This window comes from Nycticebus coucang, chromosome 6 (assembly GCF_027406575.1).
Source record: "Nycticebus coucang isolate mNycCou1 chromosome 6, mNycCou1.pri, whole genome shotgun sequence".
NCBI classification, from domain to species: domain Eukaryota; kingdom Metazoa; phylum Chordata; class Mammalia; order Primates; family Lorisidae; genus Nycticebus; species Nycticebus coucang.
This window is the reverse complement of record NC_069785.1, coordinates 5,466,210-5,485,227: the sequence shown is the minus strand read 5'-3', so window position 1 is coordinate 5,485,227 and position 19,018 is coordinate 5,466,210. Positions and strand designations below refer to the sequence as shown.

General features: G+C 43.9%; 1 protein-coding gene across 2 annotated transcripts in view; it reads left to right on the top strand.

Annotated features, from left to right (window-relative positions):
* The window catches only part of GNG2 (G protein subunit gamma 2), a 106,882-nt gene extending 90,624 nt beyond the window's left edge, over positions 1-16,258 (top strand). For both annotated transcript variants that reach the window (XM_053594484.1, XM_053594483.1), the window contains one exon: positions 15,793-16,258. In XM_053594484.1, the coding sequence (XP_053450459.1) occupies positions 15,793-15,921 (129 nt within the window). In that variant the 3' untranslated portion in view covers positions 15,922-16,258. The remainder of the gene's footprint in view (positions 1-15,792) is intronic.
* The last annotated feature ends 2,760 nt before the right edge of the window (positions 16,259-19,018 follow it).

The following is a 19,018-nucleotide window of genomic DNA, read 5'->3' as shown; positions in this document are numbered from 1 at the left end:
ATTGTTGGGGATTCATGGAGGGTACAATAAGCCAGGTTACACTGATTGCAATTGTTAGGTAAAGTCCCTCTTGCAATCATGTCTTGCCCCCATAAAGTGTGACACACACCATTGTTTTTTACTTTTTTATTCCCTTGGTGAGAGAGTGAAAAAGTACACCGGGACAGATGGGTACAGCAGCTGTTGAGAGAAGTGAGGTGCTCAAGGACTGCAGTGATCAGAAATGGTCATCCGTCCCAGGGCCCTCTGGAAAATACCTTTAGCCTTTGGAGTGGCCCAGCTGAGATTAAGGTCTGTGAGCCCCACTGTGGTTTGCATTTTTGTTACTATTCGGTGTCCCAGGCACCGGTGCTGAGGGAAAACGTTATGTGCTGATGGGGGGTGAAAACCAACAGCAGCAGAAGAGAACAGAGGCAGACCTTCCCAGCCACAGGTTCCTCACCCACCCCCTGAACTCCTGACTGCAGGTGGCTCCTCCCTGCTCTCCCCACTCCCGTCTGCATCTCTGCCGTCAGTTACCTTCCTTGTTGCTGCCAAAGAACATGTTCTAAGGGAAAATCGCTTTTTGTTCCTCTGCCACTGAAAGTCTTTCCATGATTCCCCATGACCTGTAAAATAAAATTCAAACTCTTTAGCATACATACGCGGTTCCTCTGGCCCCGGCCCACCTCTCCAGCTTCATCCCCATCTGCTCTCCCACATGCCGTACTCAACCGCTTTTAATTCCCTTGATGGAAATTGCAAAGCCTGGACCATTCCATCTCTTTTGATGCTCCACCTTTCTACTTTACTAACGCTTAACTGCACTGCCTCCCTGAAGAGTCAGACCATGTGTTGGGGTTCTTTAAGAAGTTTCTCTGGACCCACATCACAAGATTGTACTTTCCCTGTTTGTTCAGTTTTGCCTTCATGCATTCATTTACCTAATATTTTATTGAGAGTTTCCTAAAGGCTCGTGACGTTCTAGAAATAGACAAAAGACATGATTCTTGCCCTTAATCATCTCCAATTTTAAAATTTTCGAACCTATTTGAATCTATTATAGATTCCATAAGGTATCCAAGATGCATAATTACCGAATGTCATCAGGAAGAAGCCAGCCCCACACCTTGACTGGCCTTTGAAGACACAGATAAATCACTACTAAGAAAGACAAGGCCAGTAGGTCTTTGCGTTCAGATCTCTGTGCCGCCCTTGACCCCATTAGACCCGAAATCGTTGGCAGTGCAGCAACATCCTGCACTTCAGCCTTCGTTCTGCCCCTCGGAGCCAGCCAGCCGCGCTGTGGGGAAGTGACAGGTTATTTTTAGTTTAGCTGTTGGATAAAATGTCATCGGTGTTGACAGAGTTGTCAGCTAGCTGGTTCAGGGCTTGGCTATCTGCCGGTGGGAGTCCCTGCGAGGCTGCTCGGCACTCAGGCTTCTCCTCCAGCTTTCTGTGCCTCTCTCTGAAGGTCCCAGGTTTGTGATTTTTCTAGTGACCTCTTCAAGCTATAGGGGAGAACCTGGCAGAGCGTACTGTGGCTGAGACAGCAGGAGTAGGACGCTTCTTTTTTTTAATTTCAGGTTAATATAAGGGTCCATACCTTTAGGTTACATCGTTTGCGTTTGTTGCAGCCTTTGCCCAGGAGGTGTGCCCCGTACCCCTACATCATACCTGATCAGTGAGAGCTAACCTCAGCCCCTCCACCCTCCCCCTTTCCTCTTTCTTGAATTTAAATGTGCTTTTCTCTTGTGTGGGCCTGTAGTAGTTCACCTACTAGTTTCATATGCGTATTGAGTACATGGATCCTTGCTTTTCCATTTTTGTGATATTTTACTTAAGAGGATGTTCTCCAAATCCTTCCAGGTGAATATAAAAGATACGAAGCCTCCCCCTTTTTTCAGCTGAATAGTATTCCATGGTATACACGTACCACAGTTTATTAATCCACTCATGGGATGATGGGCTCTTGAGTTGTTTCCACACCTTTGTGATTGTGAATTGAGCTGCTATAAACAGTCTAGTGCAAATGTCCTTCCGGTAAAATGATTATTTTTTTCTTCTGGGCAGTATCAAATAATGGGGGTATCAAATGGAAGATCTACTTTTAGTTCTCTGAGGATTCTCTGACTTATTTCCAAAAAGGCTGCATTAGTTTTGCAGTCCCACCAGCAGTATATCAAGAACAAGACTCTTTGTATGGAGGCATGGGAACACAGCTGTCACTGGGTCTGAGGGTCCCTGGAGCAGGGGGTGGCCCTAACCCTCACGTGGCCTCCAGAATAACTCCAGCTGTGTAGAGTATCCCTGCCAGATCTGAATGAGGTGTTTGTTTTTAAACCTTCATGTTTCTTATCCCTTTACGTCATGGATCTGGTAGATTTAGGCTAATGAACCCGTTACCAGTTCATAAACCTCAGGCATATGTAAATTTCACATCCAGCCTTTTTCTGCATTTCTTTGTTAATGTTTCATTCAAGGATGTAGAGTAAGGAGAAATAAAAGGAAAATGGGAGGAGGGTCAGGGAAAGAGCTAGAGAGGGGCGTTCATTGAGACCCTCAGGCCCATGAAGCAGTAACATCCTGAGCAAATACAAACTAAAAGACACTTGTCTTTGTGGCACAAGGGAGGGACACACACAAGAGTAGAGGGCAGCAGGGCTCCAGTAAATCTCCATCCATCTCTGTTAGGACTCTTTGGGTTTCCACTAGCAGGAGCCCCACCCAAGCTAGATAAGCAGAAAGAGGGGAGTGCTAATAAAACATATGGGACCTGTCAGAATCCCGGGCCTGAAATGAAACTGGGAGAGCAGTGGAAGTGGGGACAGGAAAGCCACTGGCAGCTCCAGCTCCAGCACACGACCCTGCTCCTCCCGGTGTATCCCCTCTTCCTTCACCTGGGAAGGCTGATTTCTTAGCCGCTGGGCCCATGTGGCAGAACAAGGTGGCCGCCCATGGTTCCAAGGATCACACCTCACAGCTCCAGAGAGAGACAGATTCAATCCCTGTCAATCTCCATTCCGTATTCTGTTCTAATAAGAGGAGCTGTCTCCACCTTCAATAGACTGACACTAGGGTCGGACCACAGTCTCCAAACATGTCTGGTAGGGATCAACCTACCCATGTGGATGGGAATCCCTACAAGCTGGAAAGAGGCTCTTTGATGGAGGATGCTATTAGTATTATATAAAATAATGTAGATACAAGAGCAAAAGAACCAAGGCCAGAGGCACGGGTGAAATCATTTCTCCATAAATTGACTCCACATGAAACTTCACATGTATTTCTCATTTCTTCCAACTATTCCCAGTAGAAATTTCCAGCTGGTTCTTACTGTTCTGAGGATATGCGATGCAAATTTCTGCCTCTCCAGTCATTCTGGCCCACTCTCTGAGAATACCCTCTCCTTGTTTTTTCCCTATCTGAACCTTATTCTTCCATTCGGAGCCCCAATTCCCACGTGTTCATGAATCTCTTTTTCTGTGCTTACCACATTTACTAATCAATGTTCCGATCAATTTCACCTCCACAAAAGAAATTTTCCAACTGGACTCCATGGTCCTTAAAGTCCAAGACCACATAGTCCGTTTCTGTCTCACTCATGCTACGTAGCCTTTCAGTAGGCACAGCTTTTCACTCACAATTACATTATAGATGTGGAGATTCCAGGGTGAATATAATAAGCCAAATACAGGCAATCCCTGGGTTATGAATGAGATAAGTCTGTGGCTTTAAACTCCTAAGAGTTGCATTTCTATGTAAGTTGAAACAGGTGCATTTACCTATTACCTATAACAGCCTGCATTCCTGAGCGCGAGTTGTGTGTTAGATGTTTATAACTCAGGGACTGCCTATAAAACTGGGAATGGTAGAGAATTCACATGAAATATTATACAAAAGAGAAGGATAAAGCAGGTTCTTTTGAAGAAAGGTAAATTATTTCATACAAATAGCTAACATTTATAATATACCTTCTTTTTAATACATAAAAGACCAATTTTTATAACTGAAAAACATGTATAAATTAGTGAACCAAATATGAGTGTTTTTAATGATTAAATCATCGTTCTGATTATTGGCTCATCACAGATCAGATTTGACCTCATGAGCTGTGGACTGGAAATGGGCCCATTAGACAACATGGCTTGTACTAGAGAGAGGACCTAGATCCGAAGTTTGAGACTTTTTAGGTATTTTTCCAGCACTTGAGTTGAAACTTTTAACATCCCTTCTCTAAAATGCTTGTGTTTAATTTTACAAGCTAGAATGGAATACAGTCTTCCTTATCACCCAATATGAGAGTATTTTTTAGGGATGATAAAAATCAGTAAAATCTGTTAAAGGATTTATAGATGGAAGGATTATGTTCAAGATGGCTAGTCCTAACTCATTTAATTTGCTGAAAAGAAAGCCAAAAAATTTAAAAATGAATTTAGGCATATATTAATAATGGAGCATAAAACTTCATTTTTATATGAGAGTTGATAAAATATTTGAAAATGCAGTAGATATTTATTAAGCACCAAGTATATACTCAGCCTTATGCCTTTCACTGAGTAGCTCTAGACAAATACCAGACCAACCTCTCCTCACTTTCAAATTGTGTGAGCTGTTCCCAGAGGTCTGGCGGCTTCCTTTGCCTTCCTCGCGGTGCCAGGCCATGACAGACAATCTTTCATGTTTACTGTGAAGTAAACAGGAGTGTGAATGCTGGTCTCTGCCTTTGGTCCCTGACATAGAGCTCTCAAAGCCTCTGTAAACAGAGGCGCGAGGAAAATCTTTTGTTCTAACGTTCGGTCTTTGACCCTGGTTTCTGAGCCAGAGCTCTTCAGACCTAGGTAATTCCCTAGACACCTGGAGCATCCTTTGTTCTAATGAGATGACCCCTGTGGGCTCCCGGATGAGGGATGGTCACCAGAAAGACCAAGCCATGATTAGATGCTTGGAACCTTCAGTCCCACCCACATCTGCTCTTCCTCCATGGAAGGCAGAAGGGCTGGAAATGGAGTTAATGATCCCTCATGTCTACGTGATGTATCCCCCACAAACATCCCAAGGACAGGGGTTGCGAGCTGCTACGTTTGCAAACACACACACATGCGTTCAGAGCAGTGTGCTCACCTCTGCACGGACAGGAGTTCTTGCACTGGGGGCCCTTTCAAACCTTACCCTACATATCTCTTCATCCGTCTATTTGTTTATATCCTTTAAAATATTCTTTGTAATATATTGGCAATATTAAAATAGTAAGTAGACTGTTTTCCTGTGTTCTGTGAGACACTAGCAAATTATCGGAGTTGTGGCCAAGTCAGACAGAACTCGAGGGTCACCTGGAGGCCCAGTACTTGTGATGCATCTGAACTAGGGGACAGTTTTGTGAGACAGAGCCCCTGCCCCCTGAGATCTGATGCTGTCCACTCAGACATGGTGTCAGAATCCAGTTAAATTGTAGGCTACCCAAGTGGTGTCAGAGAATTGCTTGATGTGGGGAAGCCACACACATCTGGTGTCAGAAGGAAAATATCGAAGCAGTGTGAATAGAGAGCAGGGAAACGGTCTGCGTATTTCTTCTGTACACACTCCCCATTTCAAGCTTCCATCCAGTATAATCTCTGCAGTCCTTCAAAGCAATGGATTACAGTGAAGTCAGTCTTGATGGCTTCATGAATGCAGACCCCCAGCGGAAGGAGGGACTTTATGACCGATGCTCTTAATGCACAGGCAGTGACGATGTGCCTGGGCTCATGTCTTCACCGGATGGCTTGCATGCATTTTGCAACACCAATTTTAAGATGTGTCTTAATTTTAGGATGTCATGAAAACCGAGCTATATCCCCATATTCTGTTTAAGTTCGGGCATCTGCTTTTTCTCCTTACGGACACCTGCTGCTGCTTGGACCTGTCCAGTGTCTTCCTGGAGCAGCTTCATCGTCTGGTGGACTTCACTGAGGCCGTCTGGGGTGCCCCCTCTCCCCCCTGCTTCTTGGCCCCACTGTGGTTTAGCGAGGTTTCTGCCGAGCTGGGTTTCAGCTGCCGTCAATCTCAGCAGATCCCTGGTGTTATCAGAAGTGAATTTCTTCCCCTGCCCTTCGCGTCCCGCCTCCCTAACCTGGGAGACAGCTCCAGCAGTTTCCCCTCATCCCCTTTCTACATCACCCATTTTTGCTTCTCTTCTTCATTATTTCCATCAGCACACATAGTGCTATTTCTCCATCTTAAATAAAATTTACATTTTTTCTTGACACCTGCTCCATTTCTCCTTCCAGCCACTGCCCCGTTTGTTTTCTCCATTCTGTACTATATCTTTGAAAAAGTTATCTGTATCCACTGCCTCTAATTTCTGTTTTCCCTTTCTTTTGGAAAGTTATTTTATTCTGGAAATAATTTCAAAGTTACAGAAGAGTTGAAAGTATGGTGCAAAAAATTTCCTTTTCTCCTGAACCATTTGAGAATAAGTTGTCAAAAGATGTCCTGTCACCTTTGAATAATTCAACTTGTATTTCCTGCAAGGACGTTCGTCTATTCTGGAGTGTCCAACCTTTTCCCCCCCTCTCTGCCACACATTGGAGGAATAAGAGTTGCCTTGGGCCACACAGTAAATACACGACCACTAACAAGAGCTGATGAGCGAAGGAAAAAGGTCCATGCCTACTTTTCATGATATCTGACACCACAGATAAACCAAAAAAAGTCCTCACAAAATCAGCACATAGCCTGCAGGCTGCAGGTTGGACAACCCAGCCTCTTCATAATCATAATGCTGTCCTCAGAGCCAGGAAATAATTAACACGGGCTCGTTACTACCTTCTGATCCTGAAATCCCATCTAAGTGTTGCAAGTTATCCCCGTAATGTTCCTTTTAGCAAAAGGACCCAGTTCAGAACCATGTGCTCCTGTCTGGCACAGTTCCTTAGATTTCCTCGATGTTAATGACCTTGACACTTTCGAAGATCATGGGCCATCTATTGCATAGAATGTCACTCATCCTGAGTTCATCAGATAATTCTCTATGATTAAATTCACGTAACAAAACTTTGGCATTAATACCATAGACCGGATGGAGTGTTCAGTTCATTGTGTCCCGGGGGGAATATGATCTGAGATTGTCACTTACTTGTGGGTTGACTTCGATGACTTGACTAATGTGGAATCTTCCACAGTTCTCCATGCAAAACTCCTTGTTTATTCTTCGTAGTTAAAAATGTATTTGGAGTTTGGGGGAGGTTGCTTGAGATGACATAACTGTACCATTCCTCATTCTGGGCTGCCTTTATTTAATCATATTGATATAAGCTCCTGGTTTCCTCTTTTATCAGTGGTTTACAATCCGCTACTGTCACTATTTACTTTGACCTTGGCACACACTGAAGTGGTAACCTTGTTCTTTCCGCCTGCCTCCATCATTCTTTGAGCATGCCTTTAGTTTTTGACACAAACAGACGTTCTAGGCTCTTCTTGTTTTCTCTGTCCCAGCCCTAGAATCATCTTTTTGTCCAAAGAGCACTGTTTCCTTTGGGAATGGTGTTTAGAAACCAAAGTTTAGATGCTCAGGGTGCCCATCGCTAAGATGTTGCTGTCCCCAGGTCCTGGTGGCAGACATACATGCTCTTTACATCTACCCTGTTTTCCCGAAAATAAGACAGTGTCTTATTTTAAGGTGTGCTCCCAAAGATGCACTAGGTCTTATTTTCAGGGGACGTCTTATCTTTCCAAAAGTAGGTCTTATTTTCGGAGGATGTCTTATTTTCGTGAAAACAGGGTACCTTTCCTTCTGTATCTGTGTCTGTATGTAACCATACGTTCACACCAACACCCCCAAGCCTTGCCCTGTGCCCCAGGGTTCATTCTAGGCTTCCGCCTTCTTGTTCGTACTCCCCTCACTGACCGTGAGACAGCTAGATCTCCTTGTCCTGGTTTGACCACTCCCTTGTAGGGAAGCAAGCTTCTACTCCAGGGCCTCCCTCCCCGCAGGATGTCTTGGACATCTGCTCACACACACCCCTCACCCACACCTCACCAGGCTGCCCCTTGCACAGATATTCTCTACACCCTGCTTAAGCCCTGGCATCCTCGATGGGTCTCTGACCTAGTGTGGAAGCTGAGCTTGCTGCATCCCACCTAGCAGTAGTTTTCATATTGAGTTGTCCAGGAAGCAGAAGGAGGACAAGGCCCCATTTGCTCTTAAGCCCATTCCAGGGAAGCTGCCATCCTCACTACTCCACAGATGCTCTTGTCACAGGCACAGTGACTCCAGAGATCTAGTCATCGATTCGGTTTTCATCCTTGGTGACCTAGTGGCACAGTTGATGACTCAGTCTGTCTACAGACCCCGTCTTTATTGGCTCTCCCTCCTCCCCACTTCCACCCTCATCATTCCCCTTTCCTGGTTTCTCTGAGGTTCTCCAGCCTCTTGCGCAGGAGTGCCCCAGCTTCCATCCTCACTCTTCTCTACTTTCCTGGTGACCTGTTCATACCCAGGCTCGCTACACCATCTCTAAGGCTTAGTTCCCAAATGTATAGCTGTGGTCCACACCTCTCTCGTAAACTCCAGCATCATATAGTTAATGAACGGGCATTTCAATTTCAACCTGTCTAAAACTGAATGTCTGATCTCCCCCTCCCCCAAAACGTCTCTCCCTGAAGTCCTACCCAGCTCAGCTGAGGGCAACTTCATTTTCCATTTGTTTAGTCCAAAAGCTTAGAGTCATCCTTAATATTTTTTTTTCCATTCATACCCTACTTCTAATCCATCAGAAAGTCCTGGTGATTTCATGTGCAAATGCCGCCCATCTGGAGTACTTCCCACCACTCTGCTGCTGTTACTCCATCCTGAACCGTTGTCACCCGCACTTGGGTTACAGCAGCAGCCTCCAGAGTAGTCTCTGCTCTGCCCCTGACTTTCGCAGAGTACTATCCTCAACACAGCACTCAGAGTGCTCCTCTCAAATGTAATTCTGTGGCTCAGCATTTGTCTTTCCATAGCCTTTACTCTGTAAGATTTTACCCAACGATCGACTACCTTATCAATAAAACCCAACTGCTGCAACCTGTTCTGTCAAACGCTCCCCCACCCACATATCCAGTTCCTTTTATTCTACTCTAATTTCTCAATCATAAACTCACTACCTTCCAACATTCTCTGTGACTGTATAATATTTTATCTTCTGTCCTCTCTGTTCTCTCACTCAAATGCTTTCTAAGCAATTTGATTATGCTGTACCTTGGTGTAGTTTGATTCATGCCTGTTCGTTTGGGATTTCTTGAGTTACCTGAACCTGTGAGTTTGTAATTTTCATTAAATTAAAATTTTTTCAGTCATTATGGCCTCAAATATTCTTTCTTCCTTCTCCTCCACGCCCATCTCTCCCTTTTCCTGCAGAGGCTCTAAGTATGTGCATATTGGGCCACTTGCAGTCATCTCCCAGCTCAGTCGGTTTTGTTTTATTTTTTCCAGTCTTTTTTGCTCTGTGCTTCCTTTTAAGTAGTTTCTACTGTTGTTTTCAAGTTCACCGATCTTTTCTTCCACAGTGTCTAATCTACTGCTGTCTCATCTCATGTGTGTTTCATCTCATCATTGTATTTTTCACCTCTAGAGATCTGGTTTGAACCTTTTAAATACTTTCCATGTCTATCTTTACCGTCTTTTTATTTCCTCTAGATTCTTGATCATATAGATATATTTATAATAGCTATTTTAACCACATCCTTATCTACTAATTTTTTATCATCTGTGACATTCCTAGGTCTTTTATTTTGGAATAATTTTTCTCCTCATTGTGGGAGAGATTTTTTTCACCCCTGCTTATCTGCATGTCTGGAAGTTTCTTTACTGAATTCTAGACATTTCAAATTTTATTTAGTTGCATATCGGAATTTTTTTATATTGCTTTACATATTTGGGGGTTTCATTCTGGGGTGTAATTAGGCTACTTAGAAACATTTTGACCAGCGGCGCCTGTGGCTCAGTCGGTAAGGCACCGGCCCCATATGCCGAGGGTGGCAGGTTCAAACCCAGCCCCAGCCAAACTACAACCAAAAAATAGCCAGGCATTGTGGCGGGCGCCTGTAGTCCCAGCTGCTCAGGAGGCTGAGGCAAGAGAATCGCTTAAGCCTGGTAGTTGAAGGTTGCTGTGAGCTGTATGAGGCCACGGCACTCTAACGAGAGCCATAAAGTGAGACTCTGTCTCTACAAAAAAAGAAAAAAAAAAAGAAAAGAAAAGAAACATTTTGACCTATCCAAGGCTTGTATAAACTTGGTAGGCAGCAGCCTTTAACCTAGGGCTACATGGCACAGGTGCTGAAGCAATACCCTCCCCTGCTCAATCTCCTGCGTGGTGGGAGGTCTTCTGCCCTGGTCCATGCGATCTCCAGGCATTGCTTCCTGACCCTTTCTGATATTCTCTGTGCAGCCCCGGGTGTTTTCTCCCAACCATGTGCTGGTCAGTATTCAGCTGAAGACTCCAGAGCAATCCTCTGGAGCGCTTTCTGTCTGTGTGCAACTCTTTTTATCGACTCAGGGAGATTACTGAATTCCAAGCCATCCCTCCCTGCACCCTCACGTGTAGTAAGGGGGGCACCTGCAGGGCTAATCTGACCTCTTTTCTCTCAGGATCACATACCCATGCTGCTATTGTCTGACCCTTAGAGACTATTGCTTCATGTATGAGAGACAGGAGGGTTGACTTTGTTCCTGTTACCACAGAACTCTAGACTACTTCCCGTGGACAATTAAGTTTGTGAACTCATCCTAGAAATGTACTACATGGCTCATTGCTGAATCACTACGGTCACCTTTGAAGTGTACCCCTTGGGAAGCTGTGCACCAATGCCAGTGCCAATCCACCCTTCAAAGCAATTTTGGAACTCTTTCTGGAATGGCCATCGGATGTGTTGTCATATGAAGTGTGACAATTAAGTTCGTGAACTCGTCCTAGAAAATGGACTACGTGCCTCATTGCTGAGTATCACTGCAGTCACCAGATACCCCGGGGAAACATTTTGAAGGTGTATAAGCTTGTTCCCTGTTTATTCCAAGTATCCAGAAGTGTGCCTGACATGTTAGGTACTTGCTTAGCAGTTATTAGTTGAATAGAGTATTTGTGGAATAAGATTATGTTTGCGAATCCTTCAGCAATTATTGAGTGTCCGCTGTGTGTCAGGCACTGATGATTCAGTGGTGAATAAAACAGGTAAGGTCCCTGCCTTCATGGTTCTCAGTGTCTAAAGAGAAAGACAAATAGTAAACAGCAATAAACAGTCTCCATAATTATACACTGTGATACTGTGAATGCTAAGAATGAAGAGAGTGGGGTGTCCTGAGAGAGAGGAATCCAGGAGTGCTCTGCCAGGAGGCCATATGTCTGCTGGTTCCTCAGGGAGGAGAAGCCAGCCTGTCGAGGAGATGGAGTGTTCCAGGGAATTGGATATGTGAAGGTCAGGGACAGAAAAGGACTTGGAGCTTTACAGGGGACAAGAAGGAGGGAGGGGTGGGGAAAGGAAGAGCAGAGAAAGGGATGGAGGGAGGGGCGGGGGCCTTGGTGTGTGCTACACCTTTTGGGGGCAAGACACGATGGCAAGAGGGACTTTACCTAACAAATGCAATCAGTGTAACCTGGCTTATTGTACCCTCAATGAATCCCCCACAATAAAAAAAAAAAAAAGAAAGAAAATGACAGGGGACATGAGAGGAGGGAAGAAGGCTGCAGCAGGATCTTGGAGAGGGGTAGGCCCAGAACAGGTGCCACAGGCTGGTTTACAAAGTTTTAGTTTTCTACACAGAACAATGAGAACCTATTGAAGGTTTTAAACAGGAGAGTGATATGAGCCAATTTATATTTTTAAAATATCTTTCTAGCTTTGGCATAGAGAATGCTCCTCCTGGCACAGTTATAAAAGCAGGGAAGTCACTTAGAACTGAGATTATTTGGTTTTTTATGCCCTCCGCCCGTTTGACCGTCTGCTGAAGCCTGGAGTCCACTTCTCAGAATAATGTTTTAAATTACAGAAGAAACTAATTATATTGAAAAATACTTCATTAGAATGTTTGTATAAAATGCTTTAAATAATGAAAATATTTTAAAATATTTAAAGTATAATTTTTAAAAATTATGTGAATAGCTTTATAAATGTATTTTTTGTTAACCGATTATACAGGATCTGAGAAAAGGTCTATAAACATAGAGTAGGTGAACATAAATGCAGTGTTGAGATGTCACCAGTGACTATAATGTGATTGAAAACATCTGGTTTCTTTCAGTGACTAAGTCACATGCATTTCTAAAGCTACTCTGGTGTACTGTACATATTTATAATGAAAGGAAATGTCATATTTCCAGTTGAGGTCAATAAAAATAACACTGTAGGTTTCTGTATTACTGAAGTTCATAGACTACCCCCTTAATTCTATCCATGGATTTCTCGTGGAATCCAAATTAATCGCTTTTTATTTAAGAAGTGATGAAGGCTCAAACCAGCGTAGTTGCAACTGAGATAACAAGAAGTGGACAAAATTTGAGACATCTTTAGAGAAAGAATCAATAGAACAGAAAAGGGAGTGATGTTCTAGAGTTATTGGGGAAATCTTCTTGGAAGAACTAGGCCTAGGAATGTAAGAAAGAAAGAAAGGTGCAAAATGTTAGCAGGAACGGATGGGTTAGAAAGCAAAGATATCACCAGGCAGACCGTCACTGCGACGCTACATGAGGTGAGAGACAAGGGTGACAGCCGTGGGTTGGGCAGGAGGAACGTTCATAATGATGAGTCAGACTTGGCCACTCTGGGCTGTGGGGCCTGGGGCAGATACTTGCTTAATGAAAGTTGCTCACTTCACATACTTAAGATGAGAATAATAATAATTTGTGACTATAATGTTATTATAAGGATTAAATAAGATGCTATGTGTAAAGTGGTTGGCACAGTTCTGACACATAGCAAGGGCTGATAAATATTAGCAATTAATTCTAATTCCTACCAGGATTCTGACATGTTGGACCATTGCCCAGAGGAAATTGCAGTCTAGGAATTGAGGAAACAAGATAAAACACATTCTATGTTTTGAGAAGAAAACCATGAAGAATCAGGTGTTCAAAGATAAAATACGAGCAACCCTTAAGTTATTAATTTTGCCCACGATAGCACTTCCTGTATCATGAAAAAGATTCTGAATATTTGTGCTGTGTGTTTGCGTGTGAGGGTTGTGCACACGCAGGATGGATGGTGAGGAATGTCATCGTAACAAGCAGGTTGTAGGCACCACGTATTTACAGTGTCTGGGGCTGACAATAGAGCTCCTGGTTGGTGTCGTAATGACTGCTGTTCACACAAGTAAACGGCACATGCCAGAAAAGCGATCATGATTCCATCTGAAAGCCTGTCCTTTGTTTTTATTTAGGGGAGCCAAGATATGAACACGATGTTTCTTTTTGTCTAGCTGCCTTTCATAAAGAATTTCAGTGTCAAGTGTCCCTGCGTTAGAATAGTTCACATTAGGGGGCCCTGGCTTAGTGGCAAAACAGCAGGGTTCATGTGCTTTTTCTGCCATGTTGTTTTGCTGTATGACCTTGAACCTTTCTTGTCATCTGCTGAGTCTCCCTTTTTCATCTGTGAAAAGAGGATAATAGTTCCTGCCTCAGGATTATTGAAAAGAACAAAAGAGAGAACATTTAACTCAATGTCTGGGACAAAATAGGAGTGCAATAAAAGTATTTTTTATAAACACCATAACGGCTATTGAAGAGGGAAGCTGATTTTTACAGAAATATGCTGCACTGGGATGAAAAGTATGCCTGAGAGTCACCACACCTTGAATCTTAGAATTTGGAAACAGAGTATCTGCAGATGTCATCAGATTAAGACAAGGTCACTGTGGGTGAGGGTGGCCCTAATCTGGTGACTGGTGATATGGGAATTTTAGACACAAAGAAGAGAATGCTGGGTAAGACAGACGCACGCAGGAGAGAAGCCCCCGTGACAACAGGGGCAGAGATTGAGTGGCCAAAGTCCAGGCGAAGGATGGCTGGGACCGCCAGCCACCACCAGACACTAGGAGCCAAGCAGGGAGCAGATGGTCCCTCAGACCCGGCAGGAGGGACCAAGCCTGCTGACACTGAGATTTCAGACTCTCAGCCTCTACCACTATGGGAGAAAACATTGTCCCCACCCAGTTTGCGAGGACCCCTTAAGGCAAGCAGAGGAAACTAACATGCCTGCCAGTATGTACAACTCAGTCAGGGAGGCTAGACTTGGTAGTCGTAACACAGGGACCGCCCCCCCTTCATTGCTGTTGCTCACAGCCATCCAGAGGTACAGCTGACCACATGTCAACCACAGGCCAGCACCGGGGCCCCCTCTGTCAGGGACCCTGGCAGACAGAGCAGCCTCGATCTGGTCTGTGACAAAGGGGACAGAAAGTCAAAAAACTCAAGGATTTATAAGATTTTATAGAAGATGAAACGTATTTGTGTGTCCAACCAGTAGATCATAAAATTGAAGTGTCTTTAAGTGACAAAAGTTTAATCAACTGAGCCCTGGGGCAAGGAACACTTGCCACTAAGCCATTTTTAAAACTTCTGCATTAATTAAGAGGGTTCCTAATAAATCATTTCAGTGGGACGGAGGGAAAGGGGACAGGAAACCGCTCATTGGCCCTGGGAGCTTCTGCTCAAAAATGAGCCATATAAATTCTGCTCCCATCTCACTGGCCAAATCTGATGTCATGGTAGGGGTGTGTACCCCCATGAGGTTATCTTTGCGATAATGTAATCTACCCAGCCCTTACAGAGGATTACCTTTCCAGTAGTTGCTCTGAGAGGTTTTCAAAGTGCTGCAGTGATGTGGCTGTCATGTTGGAAAATCTGTGGGTGTGATCTTCTCAACAAGCATGTTATGGCAAGAAACCGACTCTTTGTGATTTTTGGCCCCCAGTGGCATTCCCTCTCTGATCATCTACCTGGTCTCCAGATGTAGTCATAGATGATTTTTAAATTTACTTCCCAAAATTAAATCTACCCCCTCAAGTAGTACAAATGTGCCGCTGTTGAGGCTGGTCAAAGGAAGGAACTTGGGTGACCCCGCATTAGGAGCTGCAGAGAAATCCTGAGGAATTAAAGCATCACCAAAATCACTGACAGCCTCCCAGAGAAACATCTTGAAAGGGTAGACTGCTTGGCTGAAGCCATAATACAATATTACAATTATACAACAATTTATTTGCTGTCATTTAAATAGTTCGTTTGTAAAATATGTAATATATAAAGTACGTGCATGGCTAGACACCTGCTGATGTGTTTGGGTGGGGAGAGAAGTCACACAGCATCGCTGGTACAATTCTTGAAGCAGAGAGGCAGAGAGGCGCGGCTACAGAAGAGCAGTGACAGTGGCCTGTGCGCCTTACTGCGCGCTGGGCACCAGCGGTTTGCATGGAAGAATGTCATTTAGCCCTCGCAACCAGGCTGGGACCCTGAAGGAGGCACCCACTCTTAGGGTAAAACAGGTGCAGGGTGGACATGGGCATGACCCTGACGGTGACTGCCGCCCCCAGTCTAGCACCCCAAAGGGCCTCACTCACCCTACCCTAGCCCCAGACCTGCTGGCCACAGTCGTGTGAGGTTAATACCACCTGCTTCGTTCTTTGCAGATGAGAGAACAGAGGCTTGGGGGGGGGGGCGGTTTGAGGATCTTGCTTCACTTTCACATACGTGGCTGAACAAGGATGTGACCCCCAGGCCACTGGACCCCACAGCGTGGGGCTTGAAAGACAGCACCAAGCTGCCTCTTAGTGCCCCATTTATGGTTCTGGTTGTTTCTTTGCAGGTGTCCAAGGCAGCTGCAGACTTGATGGCCTACTGTGAAGCACATGCCAAGGAAGACCCCCTTCTGACCCCTGTCCCGGCCTCAGAAAACCCCTTTAGGGAGAAGAAGTTCTTCTGCGCCATCCTTTAAGTCTCCATGGGGAGCCTGCAGAGCCTCCGGGCTCCTGGGACATTGATGTAGAGTTTTTAGCAAAGTGGGCGCCTTTCTAGTCCACAGTATTTGAAGAGAGCAAGGAGAACCATCTGGCAACTCCAGGCTATGCATGTTTAAAGAGCTGGCCCCCTGCGGGAGCGCCAGCAGACCCACATCCTGAGTTAAGAGATCTGATTCTGCAGAATGGCCTGGAGGAGGGGAATATACAAAAGTAAAAATTGGTATCACTTCTTTTCTGCTATCTCTCCCCCAAAACCTTATGTTTCTGCTTCGTATTTAAAAAATAAAAGTTCTAACAGACAGCTGTCCTGAGCTAAGATACGTCTGACCTTCTTGGAATGCATATTGTCTTTAGAATCCCCTGTGAGAAGCTGAGCTGTCCAGCGTGGCCGCGGTTTGGTCCAGCGGCCTTGGTGTTTGGTCTCCGTGCCTTTCTACCTTCCTTCTCCTGCCCTTTCCCTCGCCTCCCCCGTCACGGTGGTATGGAGATAAGGCTGGACTTGTCTATAAGACTGAACTCCAAGGATGAGCCCCAGATTGTCTAGGGTGACTTCTCCTGTGCTGTGTCCCCATGGTAATAGCAACCACCACCAAAAATGCTGGTTGTCTTGTTCTCTTGTCACTGTTCCTGACATTTGTACATTATAGCTCTGACTCCACAAGTACAGGTAAATCACGTGTTGTGACTGGTGCTTCCATATGTTTGTGACAATTTTTGATTAATACTGCATGAAAATGTCCCTATGTTACATCCATTCAGAAGTTTTGTTGTTTTACTGAAAAGTTGGAAAAAGAAATGAGAGGGGAAAGATTCTGGGAAGGAAAAAATTCAGTATTTTGAAAATTGAGATGACTCCAGAGCCTTAGCCATGCCTAAAATACCTCCTAGTTAAGAGCTGTGTAAATGCCTCTTAAGTATATTTTCCAGAATCCAAAGCAATTTTTTTTTTGGCTAATCCAGGATCTAGGGCAGCATAGTGATCACCAATCAGGAGAGTAAAGGGTCCTTGAAGCTGGGAAGTACTTTTATCATAGAGTATAAGCAAGTTCCCTCTTTCCCTGAATCAGAAATTCTAGATTAAAAGAATACTCTGTATGCTAGGAAAACCATGGCCCTCTTTTGTTCAAGTATCAGAAGAAATAAACCCACAGCTCCAGGGACAGTGACCCATCCTCAGAAGCCCAGTTGCCTGCCCTTTAGGGAGGAGGACCCCAGCTGGCTACTCGCTGTGGGCAGATGTGGTCTCCACAGCTCGCTCCACCCAAAAGGGTTCCGGCTCTTTTCCCCCCACAGAGATAGTCTTGGGTCTTTACTCACTGAAACTTCTAATAGAATCTTTTGGTTTTTTCTCCATCCTGTTTGTTGGAGTCTCCTGGTCTTTATTTACAATGCCTCCCTCGGGAATCAGGGCTTGGAGGATTTATCACTTTTTCTGTGTCATCTATAGTCAAAGAGGGCCTCCCTTACATCTTGTTTGCTTTCAAATCCCAAAAGACCATTTCCAATTAATTTTATTCTCTTCTCACCCCACTCTGTTCTCTCCTATTTAAAAAACCCAGAAGTGTAAAAAGGGAGGGAAAAGGAAAATAAAAAGACCTAGTATGCCAAGGACAGATTTCAAAACAGACTTGGTCAAGGTCGGCCTTGTCTTCTTCATGGGCATGCTGGTATAAATGCATCCAATTAAAGCTGGGGTGGGAGAGCAGAGGATCCTGGAACATTTGTGAAATGTATGAATAGACTTCCTAACCAGATGCTTCTGTTCTTCTCAAATTTTTGGATTTTGTTATAGTCAGTAAAATGCTAATGAAGAGTTTAGCGGGGAAAACCTAGCAGGGTACTTATTAAACTACAGTCCTTTACAACTATCATAGCTTAGTAATACTGTGGAATCAGCTAAAACCATATCACACTTTTTTTTTTTTGGTAGAGACAGAGTCTCACTTTATCACCCTCAGTAGAGTGCTGTGACATCACAGCTCAAGGCACCCTCCAACTCCTGGGCTCAGGCGATTCTCTTACCTTAGCCTCCTGAGTAGCTGGGACTACAGGCACCTGCCACAGTGCCTGGCTATTTTTTTGTTTTGCAGTTTGGCTAGGGCTGGGTTTGAACCCGCCACCCTCGGTATAGGGGGCGGGCGCCCTACTCACTGAGCCACAGGCACTGCCCCCACATCATACTTTTAAAATGAGTCCAAACATGAATATGTGGTCTCACGAAAACCACTGTAAAAAAAGCGCTCTTTGGTGGTGGTGAAGGCATGAGTAGAAGGCCTGGATGATTTTCATAATTCACAGCATTTCCTTTTCCCAGAAGGACTCTTTATATTCTCATGTAAATCTAAATCTTCAGAGCAATTAAGATGAAATTAAAATTTTTAGGAAGCATCATGATATGGATCTGGTGATTAAAAGTTAAGGAAATTCCAAACTGCCCGTGGCCGTGTTTATAAAAAGAGAGCAGAAAATGCCTAGCCCATCTGAAATTAAGTTCACAGACAATGTTTGGAGCCTTTTATAATTTCATGTTTCACACTATGGAATTATAATACTAAAATCTTTATATACGTTTTGGCCTATTGGTATTTGTACTTATTCATGGGGAAAAGTCTTTTGATCACTTATGTCTCTAAAGAGTTTAATTCCTTTAGAATTCCTTTAGAAATGGTGGTCATTCTCACCAGCACAATTTTATCTTACAGGGTAACTAATAGGAAAATTCATCTTATTTGTTTAAGTCTCTAGTCTCTATAGATAATTTGCTGGTTAGTAATGAAAACCTGCCATGGAACTAGTTAATAAGTAGTAATGTTAAATTTCATATTTAGAATGCAAACTCTATACAGAAAAAAAAAATATCCTCAGTATTAACTCCAATTTAAAAATTGTTCTTTTTTGTAATTTGAAACCAAGCACTATTTAATTTAAATCAGAAGATGCACAAAAGTACTTTGATCTGAATCTGATTGCACTAATAATATTTGAAAGAGATGGCCTCCCAAGGAAAAATTAAACAATAAAAATTATTTCTCCATACACTTATACTCACATAAGAAATTTTAGGAAAATATA